This window comes from Talpa occidentalis, unplaced genomic scaffold (genome assembly GCF_014898055.3).
Source record: "Talpa occidentalis isolate TD23 unplaced genomic scaffold, MPIMG_talOcc4v2.1 talOcc4.3, whole genome shotgun sequence".
NCBI lineage: Eukaryota > Metazoa > Chordata > Mammalia > Eulipotyphla > Talpidae > Talpa > Talpa occidentalis.
Window position 1 is genome coordinate 51,036,974 of NW_023603184.1, and position 16,570 is coordinate 51,053,543.

Sequence of the window (16,570 nt, forward strand, 5' to 3'; positions counted from 1 at the left end):
ACCACTTCATTCTTAAACAATTCAGGATAAAAACTCATTAAAAGCAAACAAATTAGTATTACTATTGAAGAGTAACCATAATACAATTATCATACTTTAAAAAAACCTATATTATCAGATATCTAATTAGAGCTTGCATTTTTACTGATTGTCCCACAGATGTCTTGATGCAATCCCTGGGTTTAAATTGGGATCCAAAATACTTTTTGTTTATAATAATTCCCCCTCTCACCTTTTTACTTCCTTTTCCTCTCTATTATCTGTTGGAGATCTAGGTGATTACTTATTTGGAATTTCTCACATTCTGGGTTCTATTTTTGGTTTATGTGTGTGGCAGAAATAACTTAGATTTATTGTGTATGTGAATTCCTACTGCATCACATTAAGAAGCCCAAAAATGCTTGGTTGTCTTCTTTTTTATGATGCTAAGTTTGGTCAATGGGCTCAGTATTGTTACAGCCAAGGTAAGGTTCCCTGTTAGCCTTTCACCTAGCCCTTTTCGCAGTCATTAATGATCATTACTAAGATGCTGTTATTTCGCTGAGGGCTCTAAAATGGTAATGAGCTAGTATTTTTTTTTTCTGCCCTTATTAGAGGCAATTCTAAATAAAACGTTTCCCTTTTAACTGTTTGGTCTCTTGGGACTATATTGTTCACGTGGCCATGACAAAATGATCACTTCCCTTTATTTACCAGCCATTGGAGGGTTTTAAGCGTGGTAGAAATGACTTAATTCACATTGGCTGTGTGGTATGGCAATAGCACCTGAAAGGGGAGCTCTTATACCTCTAAATCATACACAATATTGTGAACTAATATTGCCTTAATAAAAAAGAATAATAAAAACAGAAGCGCATTCTTGCTATGCTATGGAGGATGGATTACAGAGAGGCATGATAGGCAGCTAGGAGAGCAGTTAGTCCCAGGCAGGACAAAGTGATACAGTAAAGCAGAAATGGAGCTGAGTGTACAGATTTGGTGCGTATTTATAAGAGAATGAACAAGACTTGCTAATGGAGAAGAAAAGGGGAGTGAGCAGAAGAAAATAACCTCTAGCTAGCAAAAACATATTCTTTAACACAGGAGAAATGTAATTTTGAGGTCTAGTTTGTGAGAGAAATATTTTGCAGCTGCTTCCCTATATAGCCAGAGTTTCTTAAGCCAGCCAACCATACGCCTCTGTTTCTCATGCCATATAACCGTATCTGACCTTGGCAAAGGAAACTGGCATATAAACTGTGCTGGCGAGAACTTTTTTTTTTTAATATAGGGAATTAGAAATATAAACTTTTAGTGTCTTTTGTTGAAGTGATGATTTTGGTTTAATGGACAATCATTTAAATTTTTTTATTGTCTGATAATGTATTTTATTGTCTGATAATATGAAGTAAAAATAAGTTGCATTGGCAGTTCTTTTCCTCAGAAAAGTCATTTCTAAAATATAATTATTGAGTATATATTATAGTCCCATTACTGTGCTAGCTGCTGGTAAACATAAAAGTAGAGGATATGGTCCCTGCTGGTGCCTAACTCAGAATCTGATTCAGTAGAAAAATTTTATTATGTTATTTTAATAAAAACAAATGGGAAAAAATGGGGAACACAATTATTCCATATATCACATTTCTATTGCGCTTATTCTAGCACATCTGAATTTAATTGTTTTTCAAGATGAATACACTACAATGTATCTGTATCTTATAATACAATGTTGTTTGCAAAATAATGGTCCATGTGATCACTTACCTTGTTTCCCAAGTAGATTGTAACTGTCTATCTTGCAGTGTTTATATAGCCCAACCCCTAATCGTTTAACATATATTTGTTTCACATTACATACTCTTTGCTCCATTCATATGTTAAGTCCCCTCACTGTCTCCTTTTGTTGCTCTCCCTGTAATCAGGGAAGCTTGTATTGAGCAGTCAGGATTTTTTTCATGGCAAATCAGTTGAGATATTACTAAAAATATTGGGTTGTTGGAAAGTCATAATGTATTTTTTCTCTGTTTTTCAAGCAACATGACTTTTGTGAAAACTCAGTATATTTACTCAGCAAATATTTAAGTACCACACAGTCTAAGATAGGTGTGGACCATCAGACAAGAAGGTTGTTGCCATCTGTCAGTGACTTCATCTTAGTTCTCATACTCCTTGCATTTCCCTCTACCCTGTTGTAACTCACTTGGTCTACTTTGCACTTTTCTTGCTATTTTTACTTTACCTGTCCCGTGAAAACTCAGTTCCCTGAATTACCCAGTGTTCTACTATAAATTTGCCTACAGAACCCCATATATATCATCCACTTGCATTCTACTCACTGCTTCTTGTCCTCTTACCTTGTTGTTGATCCTATGCTTCTTATACAAAACTGTGGAAAATGTGAGCAACATACTGATGCTAGTTCACGACCTGTTTCTCACCAATCAATGACAGGATAAGTATAGAAATTGAGAGTGAGCACAGCAGTTGAGCGTTGGGTTGCAAAGCTGCCTGCAGCCTCTGCAGCGCAGGTTCGATCCCCTGCCACTGGGCGAGGATCCCACATGGCGCACGGACCTCTTCTGCTGCACCTGCTGCTCCCCTCAGCAGTGTATTTCGTCAGTCTGCCTGTTCTGTTCCCCACTCTGGCTCTGGTGAATTCTCTCACCCTACTGTGCTTCTGACTGTGCCCAGTGCTTGTATCAATCAATCAATCAATCAGTCTTTAGAAATTGAGAGTGAGCATTTGGAACTTTTATTACAGTTTGACAGTAATTTGTCTTTTGAATGTGCTTGTAAAAATTTGCTTCAGTGTTCTGGCTTTTAAATTTATTTTCTACTAGTTCATTTTTATTGCATTATGAGACTATTAAGTCATGAAATTGGATTTTTTTAAGGTAATTCTTTATTACAGATGGTTTGAGAAACACTACTTGACTGTAGTAATTTCTGAAATTCTTGATTCTCTTTGGTCCTTTGTCCTAGGAAGAGTAGCTCCCCCCTTTGGGGGACCCCTAAACAATACTGTGTCTCTGACTATATATCTGTATCTATATACCTCTGCCATCTGTCTATCTTATAAACTCATTAGAATACACTAGATATCTCTGCTATGAATGATCATATTTTATTCATTTTTAAATCCCTAACTCCTGGCACAGGATGCAGCATATAGTTAATGCCATTAAATATTTCCTGAATGAATAAATCTAACAGGGAAAGGAAGACCTGAGCATTGTCCAAAAGGTATTAAAGAATAAGGGGCACAGAAGAGAGGGCAATGAAGTGCTGTTGGATTTGGCATCTGGGGCTGGGGGTGAGAGAATGAGGGAAGGGGACAGGCTAGCGCTTAGCGTTGTCCTGGAAGCGGGGGCTATAATTTGAGCTCCAGAAAGCTTATTAGAATTTTGAAAAGTAGAGAAAATAATTGTAGATAGAGAACATATTGCTTAACTCAATCTTTTGTTATACTTATTTTGCAGACAATGTATTTCAAAGGCATTGAAACAGGAAAGGTTCCCTATTTTCCCCATGCAGATACCATCATCTATTCCATCTCTACAGCAATTTGCTTCCAGGCAGTAAGTATAGCTTTTTGAAATGAAAAATAGAATTAATTATGTTTCTAATGTACATTAAACAAATGGGGGAGAAATAAAGGCCTAGAACATTTCTATTTATTACATTTTATATATATATATATTTTTTTAAAGCAAGATAGCTTGCACATGTTAACTTAATGGGCCAGATCACGTTTAATGCATATGCTGATTTTTAGGTTTAAATAGAGTGCATTATTTTAACAGGCAAATTATTACTCTAGTACTTTGGCTAGAGTGCCCCAATTTAATTGTCCTCCATCTAGAAAAAGATACCACAGTCATAAATTGCATCACCCCAATATTATTAGTCAATGAGGATGGGGAAAGAATGTAGTTTAATAGAAGCAGTATCTAATTTATTTAAATTCTGTAATCATCATATTGCTGTTGATAGTTTTAGGATTGTTACAAGTTTTGGAGACTGCTTTTATTTGTTCTTTATCACAGTAATGCTGCCTAGTTGATAAACTTAGTGTAACTAGTAAAGTACCAGCTAACTAATGGTATTTGGTAGATTCTTACTAAATAATGACAAATCAATTATTATTTCATAAGCAATATTGGAAGGCACATTTACAAAGATGCTTAATAGCTATCAACTTAAACATAAATACATATTTTTGTTATTGTCATATCTCTGTCATTTTAAAAATGCAGTCAGCAATGAAGGGATAAACTGCTTTCTTGCTATAATATTTACTATTTATTGAAAGATATCTCAAATTGAATAATCTTAGGCTGTCATGGAAGTTCAGACTTTGCGACCATCTTACTGGAAGTTTCTTTTAAGGCTCACCAAGGGCAAGTAAGTGTCTGTGATTATTTTAACTGATTGTAGAAAACAGCAATTTCTGCAAAAATGATTTTGAATCTTTTTGTCACGAGGGAATATCTTTTATTGATAAAGTAGGTATCCAGAAATAAATAAGTCTGAAAAATGCATTAAGAATAGCATGAGGAATTCTTTTATTTTGAATATTCTCTGTAATATTTTAGATATTTTAAGTGTTCATGCTACTAAAATGTTGATTTTAACTGTTAATGAGTTGCTACATAACATACTTAAGTCTTACTTTTAAAATCTTTAACTTTTTTGAGTAAAAATATTAAATTACTTAGAGATTCTGCCTCAGTAATTGACTCATTGCCATTTTGGAAAAATAATTGTATCTGTTGTCTGATCTTATAATGCATATGTTCTTTTGCTTTTACTAGCATATTCTTTTGTTTTACCGTTTCCTGATCTTAATCCAGTTCTTCGGGAGGCAGCTTAACCTTCTAGAAAGAGCATAGGCTTTGCAGTCAGACAGCCTTCCTTTTGCTTCCAGCTCAGGTTCCTTTAGCTTTGTTGCTGTGCTGAGTTCTTTGCCCACATGAGACTCAATTTCTTTATCTCTTGCAATGAAACAGTAATTCATACTCTGTATAGTTGGGGCGGGTGGGAGGGAATGAGATGTTCATGGTAACAGTAAGCATTTCATAGGCACTTAATGAACTGTAGCTGCTATTAATTTTACCATCATTAATAGTAATAATAGGGCCTCCCTGCTGGTGCAAGGGGTTAAGCACAGTGCTGTGAAGCTGTCCACAGCCTCTGCAGCACAAGTTCGATCCCTGGCCATCCAGGGAGAAACCCACATGGCACACACACCTCTCCTGTCTCTCCCGCTACTCCCCTCAGCAGTGTTTTTCAGTCAGTCTGCCTGTTCTACTCCCCACTCTGTTTCTGGTGAATCCTCTCACCCCCCGCACTTCTGGCCTGTACCCCAGCTCTTGTGTACATAAATAAATCTTTAAAAAATAGTAAGGGCCTCCCTGATGGTGCAGGTGGTTGAGCGCCGCACTGTGAAGCTGTCCGCAGCCTCTGCAGCGCAGGTTCGATCCCGGCTGGCCAGCGAGAATCCCACATGGCGCAGCAGACCTCTCCTGACTTGCCCACTGCTCCCCTCAGCAGTGTACTTCGTCAGTCTGCCTGTTCTGTTCCCCGCTCTGTCTCTGGTGAATCCTCTCACCCTCCCGTGCATCTGGTCTGTACCCTGTTCTTGTATAAATAAATAAATCTTTTTAAAAATAGTAATAGCAAGTATTAACAGTGTTTACCATGTTCTAGTTATGGTTTTAAGATAACACATATATGTACCAACATATGCATGCATGATATGTGTTTGATCCTTAAACTAGCTCTCTGAGATAGGTACTGTTCTTACCCCAGTTTTACACGTGAGGAAACATACTCACAGAGAGGTTAGAGAGCTTGTCAGAGTGACACAACTAGTAAGTGATGGAGCTGGCATGATCTGGTTTCAGAATTCTTTCTTTGTCATTTACTTTTCCTCATGTGAATTAATTTGCCTTCTAATCATTAAACATTTGCCCATTTGGAGGTGTTTTCCTTGTTGATTGTAAGACATTAAGATGTCAGTTATGAGCATTTAATGTCTTTGTCTCATTGGTAAATATTAGCTAATTCATTTTTTTAGTTGGTTTTCTGTGATTTCACCAGAAAAATTATCAAGAGTCTGTCTTTCCATTTGACACACTCTCGTGGAAGGGACTCTGGTAGGTTTGAAATGATGCTGTAATCCCTGGGGTTTCAGGTGTGGGGATTCTCTCTTTGAATAAAACATGCGACAGTGAATGTTGAAAAAGAGTAGTGCTTGGGGCATTGGTCACATCAGTCTTTCCTGTTCCCCACCCCATGAAAGAAAAATCCAATAGACGAGTCATTTTTTTGGTAAACTTTATTAAATGCTATTCACTGTGTCCTCTGTTTTACAGATTTGCTGTCATGAACCGCAAAGTTCTTGATGTTTTCGGTACTAGTGCATCTAAACACTTTCAGGATTTCGTCCCCAGGTTGGATCCAAGATACACGACTGTAACACCAGAGCTGCCCGTGGAACTTTCTTGAAGAGAATTGTGATTTATTAATATGACTTAATGGTTCATTCTTTTATCCTGAAAAGTTAATTAGGTGGAACACAGGAAAGGGGGCCTGAGCTTGAACTTCAGTGTTATTTCAGTGAGAGATGCTCTTTTTTTTTTTTTTGTTCGTTTTTCTTACCAATCAGAAATGCAGAAGCTTTTTAGGAAGGTGTTGCTTAATAATTAAGCTCCCCGGTAGCCAGAATCTGATTCGGGATCACTGTAGTGATTGACATTATGATATATTATTGATTAAATTATGGCCACAACAATATTAAAGAATCTATATAGAAATGTAGTGATAACTAAGAATATACTTAAAATTACTTTAAAAGATGTTTTTAGTTCATTCCAATATAATTCTTGCTTAAAACTAAGAGTATTTCTTCATTGTAGAATACAAAGGATCACGGGTACATGAATTTGATCTGTATTTTTTTTAACTATTGAATTGGTAACTATAGTAGTGAAATGTTATGGATATGAAGTAACTCTTCACAGACAGTGCTGCTTTAGTATAGAGCAATTGAATTGTGCAAAGTGGCCATTCTGACTTCAGGGATACAAAACAGGTCTCATACTGTTTGGGTCAATGCCGTGGTATCCATGTTCTCCTTCCACTGATAACTTCATCTCTCTCCAAGATCTGTTGGATTATAATATGTACTAATGTCAAGTGAGGAGCGAGTAGAAATTGACATAAAGTTCAAATGTATGCTTTAAACTTTAAAGAAGCATTAACTTGAATATTTGAAAACAAATGAAGCTACCTTTAAACCTCCTGAAGGTTTATTTATTTGTTTTCATTTATGAGGTTTGAGTTCATAGCTGATTTGTATGCCATTGTTGATTCAGAGGGGATCAATATCCTATGGAACAAAAATTTTTGGCAAATCTGAGTGTTTATTCCCCTTCAACTGTTTCACATATAAAAACAGATGTTTCACAACTGCAAACAACGACAACCAAAAAATCAGTGGTGGTTAAAAATTTCATTTCATCAATAATTAAATTCAGGTTCTCCAGTCTTTTCAAAAAGTCGTCACCATATTTACTCTTTTAAAATGAAGAACTGACAAAAACGTAGTCACTGCCAATTGTGAAAGATAGTTCAGTACAGATGTGATTGAAATATGATCACTCTGAGGAGTTTTTCAGGGAAAAGTTATACTTTTCTAAGTTTAATAAGAGGCTGAAGTGATTGTGATATAGTTAATGTAGCATATAGGGAATTATGGTATATTTTTTTAATATAATTTTGTTGCTGAAAAGTTTTAAGCTGTTGTGAATTATGCACTAGAACTTGTGTTGCAACAAGAATTATAACGTAGACTTTTAAAATACTTAGTCCTCCATATTCAATTTCAAGCCTTGTGTACTTCTATTTATATGTAATTCTGTCCTTGGTTTTTATGGCAAATTGACACCCAGCAAAATAGACAGACTCTGGTACCATGGTAACCACTTTAATTTGGTCAAAATTCAGAGCCACTTTAATTTGGTTAAAATTTTGCATTGTGACTAACTTTTTAGAATTGACTTGTCTACTAGGCAATACTGTTAAAGGATGGTTTTGGTTTCATATTTCAAAATTAATAAATTAAGTTTTAAGGTTTTATTCACTGGAATTAACATGATGATTGGTGCTGTGTTTACTTTTTAAAGGAAGTGTTAAGGCTGAAGAAAGCGCTGCTACCTGCAGCTCATAATTTCTCTACAGAAATTTATATTGATAATATTTTCCTGTCGGGTTAGAAGAAAAACATTTTAATCCATAAATTATTATTTTCATTGGCATTAAAAGACTATGGTATTGAAAGACAAACTCTACTAATATTTGATGAGATTTTTTTAGTAAAATTTTACTGATCAAACTGCATTTCTATGATTTACTTTTTAAAACAAACTACTGTCATCTTTTATTTCATTAAAAATGTAAAATGAAATAACCATGATGAAGCAGAATACAAAATGAATATATAGCTTGAATGGCTAGTTAGCTCATTTGCAGTGGTGAATAGAGATGTCTAATTTGATTTTATCCAAACAGGCCTCAAAGTATAGTTGTTTGAACAAACACAGAGAAATTGTGTTTGTGGGCCAGAAGGCAATCAAAATGAATTATCTCTCTACCTCTAACTAACCAAGTATTGATCACAACTTGGCATCTTGAGTAAAATCAAATCAATGTCTCCATTCCAAAACATGGTTTTTGGTCTATTTATATGCTGAAGAAATAGGGTAAGTTTCCACCCAAACTGAAAGCAGTGACATTGATATGCCTCCTTAGTATTTCCTACATCTTTATGCAGCCTGAGAGACAGTGGGTTGGAGCATTAGTGTTATGGTGTTTTATCACTATTTCCTGTATTAATGAAATTCAGGAGCTACTACCGATCAAGTAAAGACTTAGGTGACAAGATAACACACTATTTCAAATCTATCAGCCTCTTACTTCTTTTTTTGCCAAATGGTTTTAGTCTGTTTTGTTGTTCATCTTTTTTCATCAGTTCTGTGGTTCCTTCTGTAACTTTTTCATTTACCTATAAACATTGTCACTGAATTGACATCTAGGTTTTTTTTTTTTTTTTGCCTTTTTTTTAGTCAGTTATTTACTTTAGAATTTTATCTTTTGTTCTTTGCTCTCAAAATTTATAATTTACTTTTTTCTAGATTGAATGTATCTTTATGATGAAACCCAAATCGATCAACTCTCACACAGTATTTTATTATTCATTTCCTTGTGGTTGTAGCTAAGCTAACATCTGACTTAATTATCAGTGCCAACAGAATGGTTAATGTTCATACTTTATCACATCCCTTAGTTTCTAAATCCAAACCACTGTTAGTGAGATACAATGTGTTTTTATTCTCATCTGCTTGTTCCTGTCACTCCCTCCTCTGTGGTGAGGAAGCTTCTCAGCCAGGCCATAGGGGCTGGACATGCCCGCTGAGAGCAGTGTCTCCGGTGCTCTTACCAAATAAACTTACAAGCCCATAGACTTCTCGAATTCTCCCTGGGATTTATTTATTATTTATTTTTTTATAAGTAGAAAGTAGTTTGACAGAGCAATAAAGTCATTTTTCAATGGATGTGTTCTTTTGGTCCATAAATGCAAAAGTCTTTATTTCTGAATTGTGACCTTGCTAAGATAGCTGATGAACTTTATCTCTCCTGACACCTTGGCCTCTTGATGCTTGCTATCCAGTCTTAGGTAAAGGTAACCTGTCCATCCATTCTTAGATAACCAGATAATTTAGGTAAGTGTAATTGAATGTCCAAGGAAAAAAAACATAAAAGGTAAATATTTTCTATAAAGCTGGTCTGAGACTATGATGAAAAATCCCCTAATTTAAGGTTAGCTGAATTGTGGCTGCCCAGGAATCTGTTCTTAATTTGTCTCAAGTTTGTACCTCTCTCTGTATAACACTTACCTCTCGGATACTTAGCTAGTGGTAAGGCCTGAGCTGACTGTGAGATCATGGCCATGGGCTCGGATTCTGGTGGTACTTTCTTCAAGCTGGGATGTGGAGATCTTGGGGTTCAGCCTGTAGAATTTCCTGCTGTAGCATCAGGCTTTGTAATAGCTTTATAATTAAGAAAAGAAATGAGACTAGTATCAGTGTTTCTGGAAGCAGTAGAGGGGCAGAACTTGGCCAAGAGGTAGCAGCTGTCCTGGTAGTACAATAAGGCAGTCTGCACCCCAGTGCTTACAGATGTGTTGAGTGAGAATGTGTGCTTGTGTCACACTGAAGGACTGGAGGAAAGAATTCGATGCCTGGTGTCCGCTGTCTTAGACATTGAAATGTGGCTTTCTTGTCATCACTTGTCTCGGTCCTCGGCTCTCTCCTCCTTCCTAGCTTTGGGGTCCTTATGTCTAGTCCAGTCTTGTTGCCCCTCCCTGCTCTGCATACCTGTGCCTGCTGCTTTTCACATGTTGGCTGGTGTTTCCTTCTAACTGTGCCCCTTGACTGCGAGCCCGTGTTGCCCGTTGCTGGAGCTGGCCAGGAGGTGCTCTCAGAGGGTCTTAAGAATTCAGTAAACATCTCAAGGGACAGTTTTGCTTGTCTTAGGCAGAAAAGTTTGGAGGATAGTTGTGCAGATGTGAAGAGAGGTGTTTCTTTGAACCTGGGCTCTTTAATTCAGGAAAGTCAGTCTCTCCTGAGTAGTCCCGTGACATCATCTGACTGCTGTGGCTACTTGGAGGGTGGGAACTCATCTTTCACTGCTTATTGCTTTCTCCATTTTCTTCCCACCTCTCCTTCAAATGTGTCATCTGTGAAATAAAATGTTGGGTTTTATCCTTTGTGCCTACAGACCTGAAAATTTCAGTAGTTATACAGATCTAGGCCATGCCGGAGCTGTCAGGACATGCGTGCTTTGTACCTTTTCTCTGGCACACAACACTGCAACTTTTCTGTCAGTTTTGTGCCCCTTCCACTGCCCAAGCAAAACATTCTAATGGTGTTAGAAAGCCCTCAACTTCAAATGGTAAGATGTGCCCTGACTTGGCACAAAATGTGCTTTAACCTGCCTTGCTGAGCCTCAGCATCCTTCTGTGGCCAGGGAAGTGCAGGCTTCCACGATTGGCTGAAGCCACTCAGGAATATTATTTTCCTCCATCCCTTGATTCAGACCAAGTAATTTCTGAGACCGATTTCCCAAATCTATTAAACTTTTCTGTCATTAATCAACCTCTTAAATGAACTTCCCTTTCAGATTATTCTCAGTCACACAGGAGGATCTTATTAGCAAGGAATTGTGAGAAGAGTTGGTGTCGAAGGCTAAAAAGATTTAAAGCATGAAGCAGTGCTGCTCATTATGCACAATGCGGGTGCCAAAAGAGATGGCAAGAGGAGACTGTGAGCTCATTGCAAGTCTCTCTCTTTCCTCCTACCTCTCTTTTTTTTTTTTTTAAAACCTCCCAAGCCTGTGCCTTTTATTCTATTTTTTTAATTTATTTCTTTAGCTTTAGTTCTTAAAGGAATTTTTTCCCCCTGTTCATTCAGGGCAAGTTGAAAGTGGTCAGGTAAGAGCCTGAAGGGATGCTCTGTTGGGTTTGTTAAAAAAAAAAAAAAAAAAGAATTTTTCTTTCTCCTCTCAGAAGTCAGCCAGAGATTCAGAGTGGAACTGTTTACATTTGTCCCAGTGACATGTGTGACAGGTATACACTTAACCAAACTTAGCCCAGTGAAAAGAAACCCTCTATGGGGGTGGGGAGCAGCAGCAATTTTCCTCAGACTTATTAAAGTAGGAACCATGTCTGCAAGCATCTTTATAAATATAAACCACTGGTAGAGTAGCAGCCACTGGTCAAAGCAGGTATTGGATGATGGTACTCACTTTGTCAAAGTTATTTGTTATTTGTGGAATGAATGATTGGCCTTGTGAGGCCTAAGAAAGGATGGCAGTGATTTCCTCACTTAAGTTTCAAATCTGTCCAATGTATTAATATTAAGAGTGTTTTATGCAAATGAAATTTTTACCTTCCTTTTGAAATTTAATTTGTAATATAAGGCAAAATCTGCAAAGCCATAGGAAGAAGCAGAGTATAGTTTTTGCAAGTTTGCCATTCTCAGGAATAGCAGTAGATTCACTTAAGGCCTAAAAGGGGAAGATAAATAAGTCTGCAATAATCTAGAAGTTCCATTGAGTCATTTGAGAAGTCTTTTTTTTCACACTAGAACTCTTCTTGTTACTTGGATTAAAGTTAACAAAATGCGATTGTAGTCATTGTGAGTTACTCACCTAATCACTGCTGGGTCCTCTTCCTTGCTGACAGAACACTGATGATGTTTAAGCAAACAGTATGACTAGTTCCAGGGAAATAATTGTAATTTTTCTAGTCTTTTCATGTTATTCCTTTCTTCTTTTTCTGATATTTTCCAGCCTTTCTACTGAAGGTGTTCATGTGACCCAGTTTGAGCCAATAAGATAGAATAGAAAATCTGGGACACTCAGGGAATTTTTTTCTCCTTGATTAAAGGAAAATTCTTATCAGAGCCCTCCTTTTTATTTTTTTCCTTGCGTTCTTGAGAACTCTAGTTATTAGTATCTAGATCTGTGAAATGGTGTTCCATAGATAAGGTAAAAAGTATAAAGAAAAAAAAAGTCAGAGCAGAAAAATGGGAAGAACGTGTCTTCCGGATGACATTCTTGAGCCACTGAATATATACATAATAGTAACCATATACCTCTGAGCATTTCTTAGACAATCACTTAAGGTTCTGTTAGTCAAGGATTCTGTTATCTTCAGCTAAAAACATTTCTAATTGACACATTCCAGTCTTGTTATAGATCAGGACTCTGATTCATTTTACGCTCTGTCCTTCCCTTCCTTGATTTAGAATTGTTTCTTATCCTTCCCTCCCCACTTCTGCCTGTATCAGGAAATGTTCAGTCATCTCTCTCTAAAGGTTTTCTTGATCTTTTATATCTATCTTCGTTTAGTACTTTGCTAGTACCCATAAAGGATATTCCATTTGGTTCTGCTTAGTTTTGTACTAACCCGTTGCTCCTACATTGTGGTATGTTTTGAAGGGCAAAATCCATAGTCGACCCTTCACCCCTTCCTGCCCTGTCTCAGTAGCTTAATCAGCTTTTATGAGGGTGAGGAGGATAGTGGTCTGAGCAGCTGCTCTTGAGTGCACACGAACTTTGTGGAGTCTACAGACAAAAAAAAAAAAAAATCTACCCTTAGGTCTCCCTATAAGAGTCTGGAAAATATTATCCTTACAAATGATTTTGTAAACATTCTAGGAAATTGGCTTCTCCTACTATTCCAGCAGCTATTGGAGCCAGTTTGGCTGTAGGTCTTAGAAAAGTGATTTGTCATCTGTTTCATTTGTTTGCTTTTTCCTGACAGAGCTAGAATTCTGGATTGTTTCCCACTTAAAAAAAAAAACTTTAAAAACAAGCCCAAATGAGAAGTAGACAGGGCAGGACACAAGACCTTCCTTCCCACTCAGTTTCACAGGGTAAAAATTCATAGGCAGTTTTCCCAGAATTACAGTTTGTTTCCGACTTCTTAATACTGTATTACGATTATTTTTTCTTCCCTGTCACAAAGGTGATTTTAAATACTAGATGGAGGAAGGCTTGGAAACACTCTTATCAGCACAGGCAGGCCCCTAGCGAGTCGCTCCTTCTGATAGTCAATTTTTAGGGGGGAAAGAAGAAAATGAAATATATAATGTGCCTTTGATACGTGGTAGATTGTTTATATCACATTCAATCCTCACAACCTATGACATAGATATTATTTTTTTTGACATAGATATTATTAGTTCTTCTTTTCCAAGGAGAGAACTAGGTGTCAGAGTCTAGTGATTTGATCCACATGGTAATTAATACTAAAATTTGATCATAGATCGTCAAGAGTTAAAAGTTTTCCTTTTTTTCCTGAGAACATAATAGTACTGCAGAAGAAGTAGCATCTTATTCTTCTCTCTTAAATGTAATATTATAATGTTATAATAAAAATCTTGCCTCTAAAAATGGTTTTGATGTTTACTTTCAGCTCAAATAAAAGGATAGGAACTGGAATTACCTTCTCACCTGAAACAACTGAAAAACCTATAATATATGTAAAATAACAGTTTTTAAGACACTGGACATCAAACGGTTTAAAACAGTGATCTCTGAGAGAACAGCCAATGAGTCCTATGATGGCCCCAGCTGTTACCTAAAGAGGGGTTTTAGATTTTTCATATGTGTCTCAGGGAGTAAGAACCACAGCAGAGCCCAGAGGTCTCCTGAGGTGAAGAAATAAACTTGGATGTCCACAGAAACCAAGGTGGATAAAGTTCACAGGGCACAGTGCAAGAGACAAGGGAGCTTCATGGAAGGAAAGCACAGAAATCTAAAGATGGTTCCCACTGAGACTTAAGCTGAGGGCTGAGTATGTGCATGGGAGGGAACTGCCAAGACTGGGCAGAGAACTTCAGAGGGAGCAATCATTGATTACACACAAAGTGATGAATAGTTTGTATTCCTGTGAACCAAAGCAGAAAGTTATAATTGAAGGAACTCTGGATTAGAGTCAGAAAAATATGCATCAGTTGGAGACCAAAACTAACCCTGGACTGCAAGCTGCTCCAAAGCATCAAAACAATTTCTTAGTAACTGGCTTCTAAAACAAAATACAGGAATATAGGGATACAAATATATTGAGTATGCAGTAAGGTAAAATGCAAAATGTTGGGAATCCAATTAAAAAAAAGAGTCATGCAGAAAGCCAACAAATTCAATCCATAAGTGATGTATAATAGAATTTGTACAAGGGGGCATTAAAAGTATGTCATAAATTGCATGAGTTTATCTTTTTTGATTGCTTAGTAATACTCCATGGTGTATATGTACCACATCTTCTTGATCCAGTCATCTATTTTTGGGCATTTGGGTTGTTTCCATAGCTTAGCTATTGTAAATAGTGCTGCTATATGGAGTTGGAAGGGATCATGCTCAGCGAAATAAGCCAGAAAGAAGAAGAAAAATACCGGATGGTCTCACTCATAGCAGGAATCTAGAAAACCTAAATAAGGGACCAGGAAAAAGACTAATTGCAGTAAAGTAAAAATCAAAATCAACAAGCAACTATAGACCAGAGACACACTACAGTGCAGGGTGAGGGGGAGGAGAAGAGGGATTAGGGTCAGAGAAAGGGGGTGGGAATTTTATGGGGAATATAACCAAAATGAAAATGCATACATTATGCAAAAATGAAAAATGTAAGAATTATATAAAATAATTCATAAAGTATATGTCATATTGTCAAGAATGTAGCCCACAAGAAATAGATGCAAGATGGAGCATATTAGTTAGAGACATAGAAGATATAAAAAGGACTAGAACATATCTTAGAAGTGATGAAAAATAAAACATCTCAGGTTAAAAAAGTAACACTGGGAGGGATTAAACAGCAAAAGAAAAGATTATATGTGGATTCCCCAGCCCCCCTTGTTCTCAGGATACCATCTTGGTACCCTGAGTTCCTGCTGGTCAAGCTAAAATGTGGAGTCAGGCAGGGGCCCTCTCAGCAGGACAAAAGTCTTGATATGAAGAACATACAGGAAAACCAGTATCTGCTTAAAACAGCAGGCAGACATTATGGCCAGATTCCCATCACCTATGAGACTACCTTGTCAGAAAGTTAAGTGTCAATAGGAACTAGACATAGGATGTTTTGATCAGCAGAGACAATGGAGCACTACCACCCTCACCCCTCCACCCCACCCCTGCCTCTCCAGGCAACAGCCCCTATTCTCTTCCCCCTAGCTTGTGCCGGACATTTATGCATCCCCAAACCACATCCCCACCACACACAGACTATCGTGCTTACTCAACCCACATACCCACCTTGCACATTCCTCCACACATTCCTCCATGTACTTGTCCACCATCCTAAACCTGACACCTAATGTGACTGCCCTAGAAATACGCACTGCACTCCCTTGAGCCCCTCAAGGTCTCTCTCTACTTGGACTTTGAATTGTCTTTCCTCCACCCTGCACCACTCCCAACATTGCCGCCCCACAAGGTGACAATTGTAGATTGCAAAGATACAGCAATAGTAATTTTCCCAAACTATTTGAAGTAGAATGTGACTGCTAAGTCCCCTTCAGGAAGCTATACATTTATACAATGGCAGTCCTCAAAGGATATGAGGCAAGTGTGAGGAGAGGCGTACAGTATGTTTGAAGACTGGCCAACGCTTTTTCATATTTGAATTATAAACCCACATATCCAAGAAACTCATTGAACTCCAAGAAACATGAAGAGAATCACACTAAGGCACATCTTAATCAGGTTGCTTTAAACCAATGATAAAAAGTCTTGCTAGCATGGGGGATCAGGGAGTGTGTGTGATACATATTGCATATAGACGCGCTCAAGACAGGACACTTACTGAAAACAATGAAAACCAGAAGACAGTGAATGGCAGCTTTAATAAGTGAGAGGTAAGAGAATGAAAAAGGTCAATTTTTCATATAATTCTATATGTGGTGAAACTATGAACAGGCAAAATGCTTTTTAACATTAAAACATGGAAGACATGCATTAG

General features: G+C 37.3%; 1 protein-coding gene across 3 annotated transcripts in view; it reads left to right on the forward strand.

Moving 5' to 3' along the window:
* Positions 1 to 15,134, forward strand: part of TMEM135 (transmembrane protein 135) — a 244,017-nt gene extending 228,883 nt beyond the window's left edge. For all 3 annotated transcript variants that reach the window (XM_037523112.2, XM_054699590.1, XM_037523113.2), the window contains 3 exons: positions 3,462 to 3,560; positions 4,319 to 4,386; positions 6,360 to 15,134. In XM_037523112.2, coding sequence (XP_037379009.1) covers positions 3,462 to 3,560; positions 4,319 to 4,386; positions 6,360 to 6,492 — 300 coding nt within the window. In that variant the 3' untranslated portion in view covers positions 6,493 to 15,134. The remainder of the gene's footprint in view (positions 1 to 3,461; positions 3,561 to 4,318; positions 4,387 to 6,359) is intronic.
* Positions 15,135 to 16,570: the final 1,436 nt, after the last annotated feature.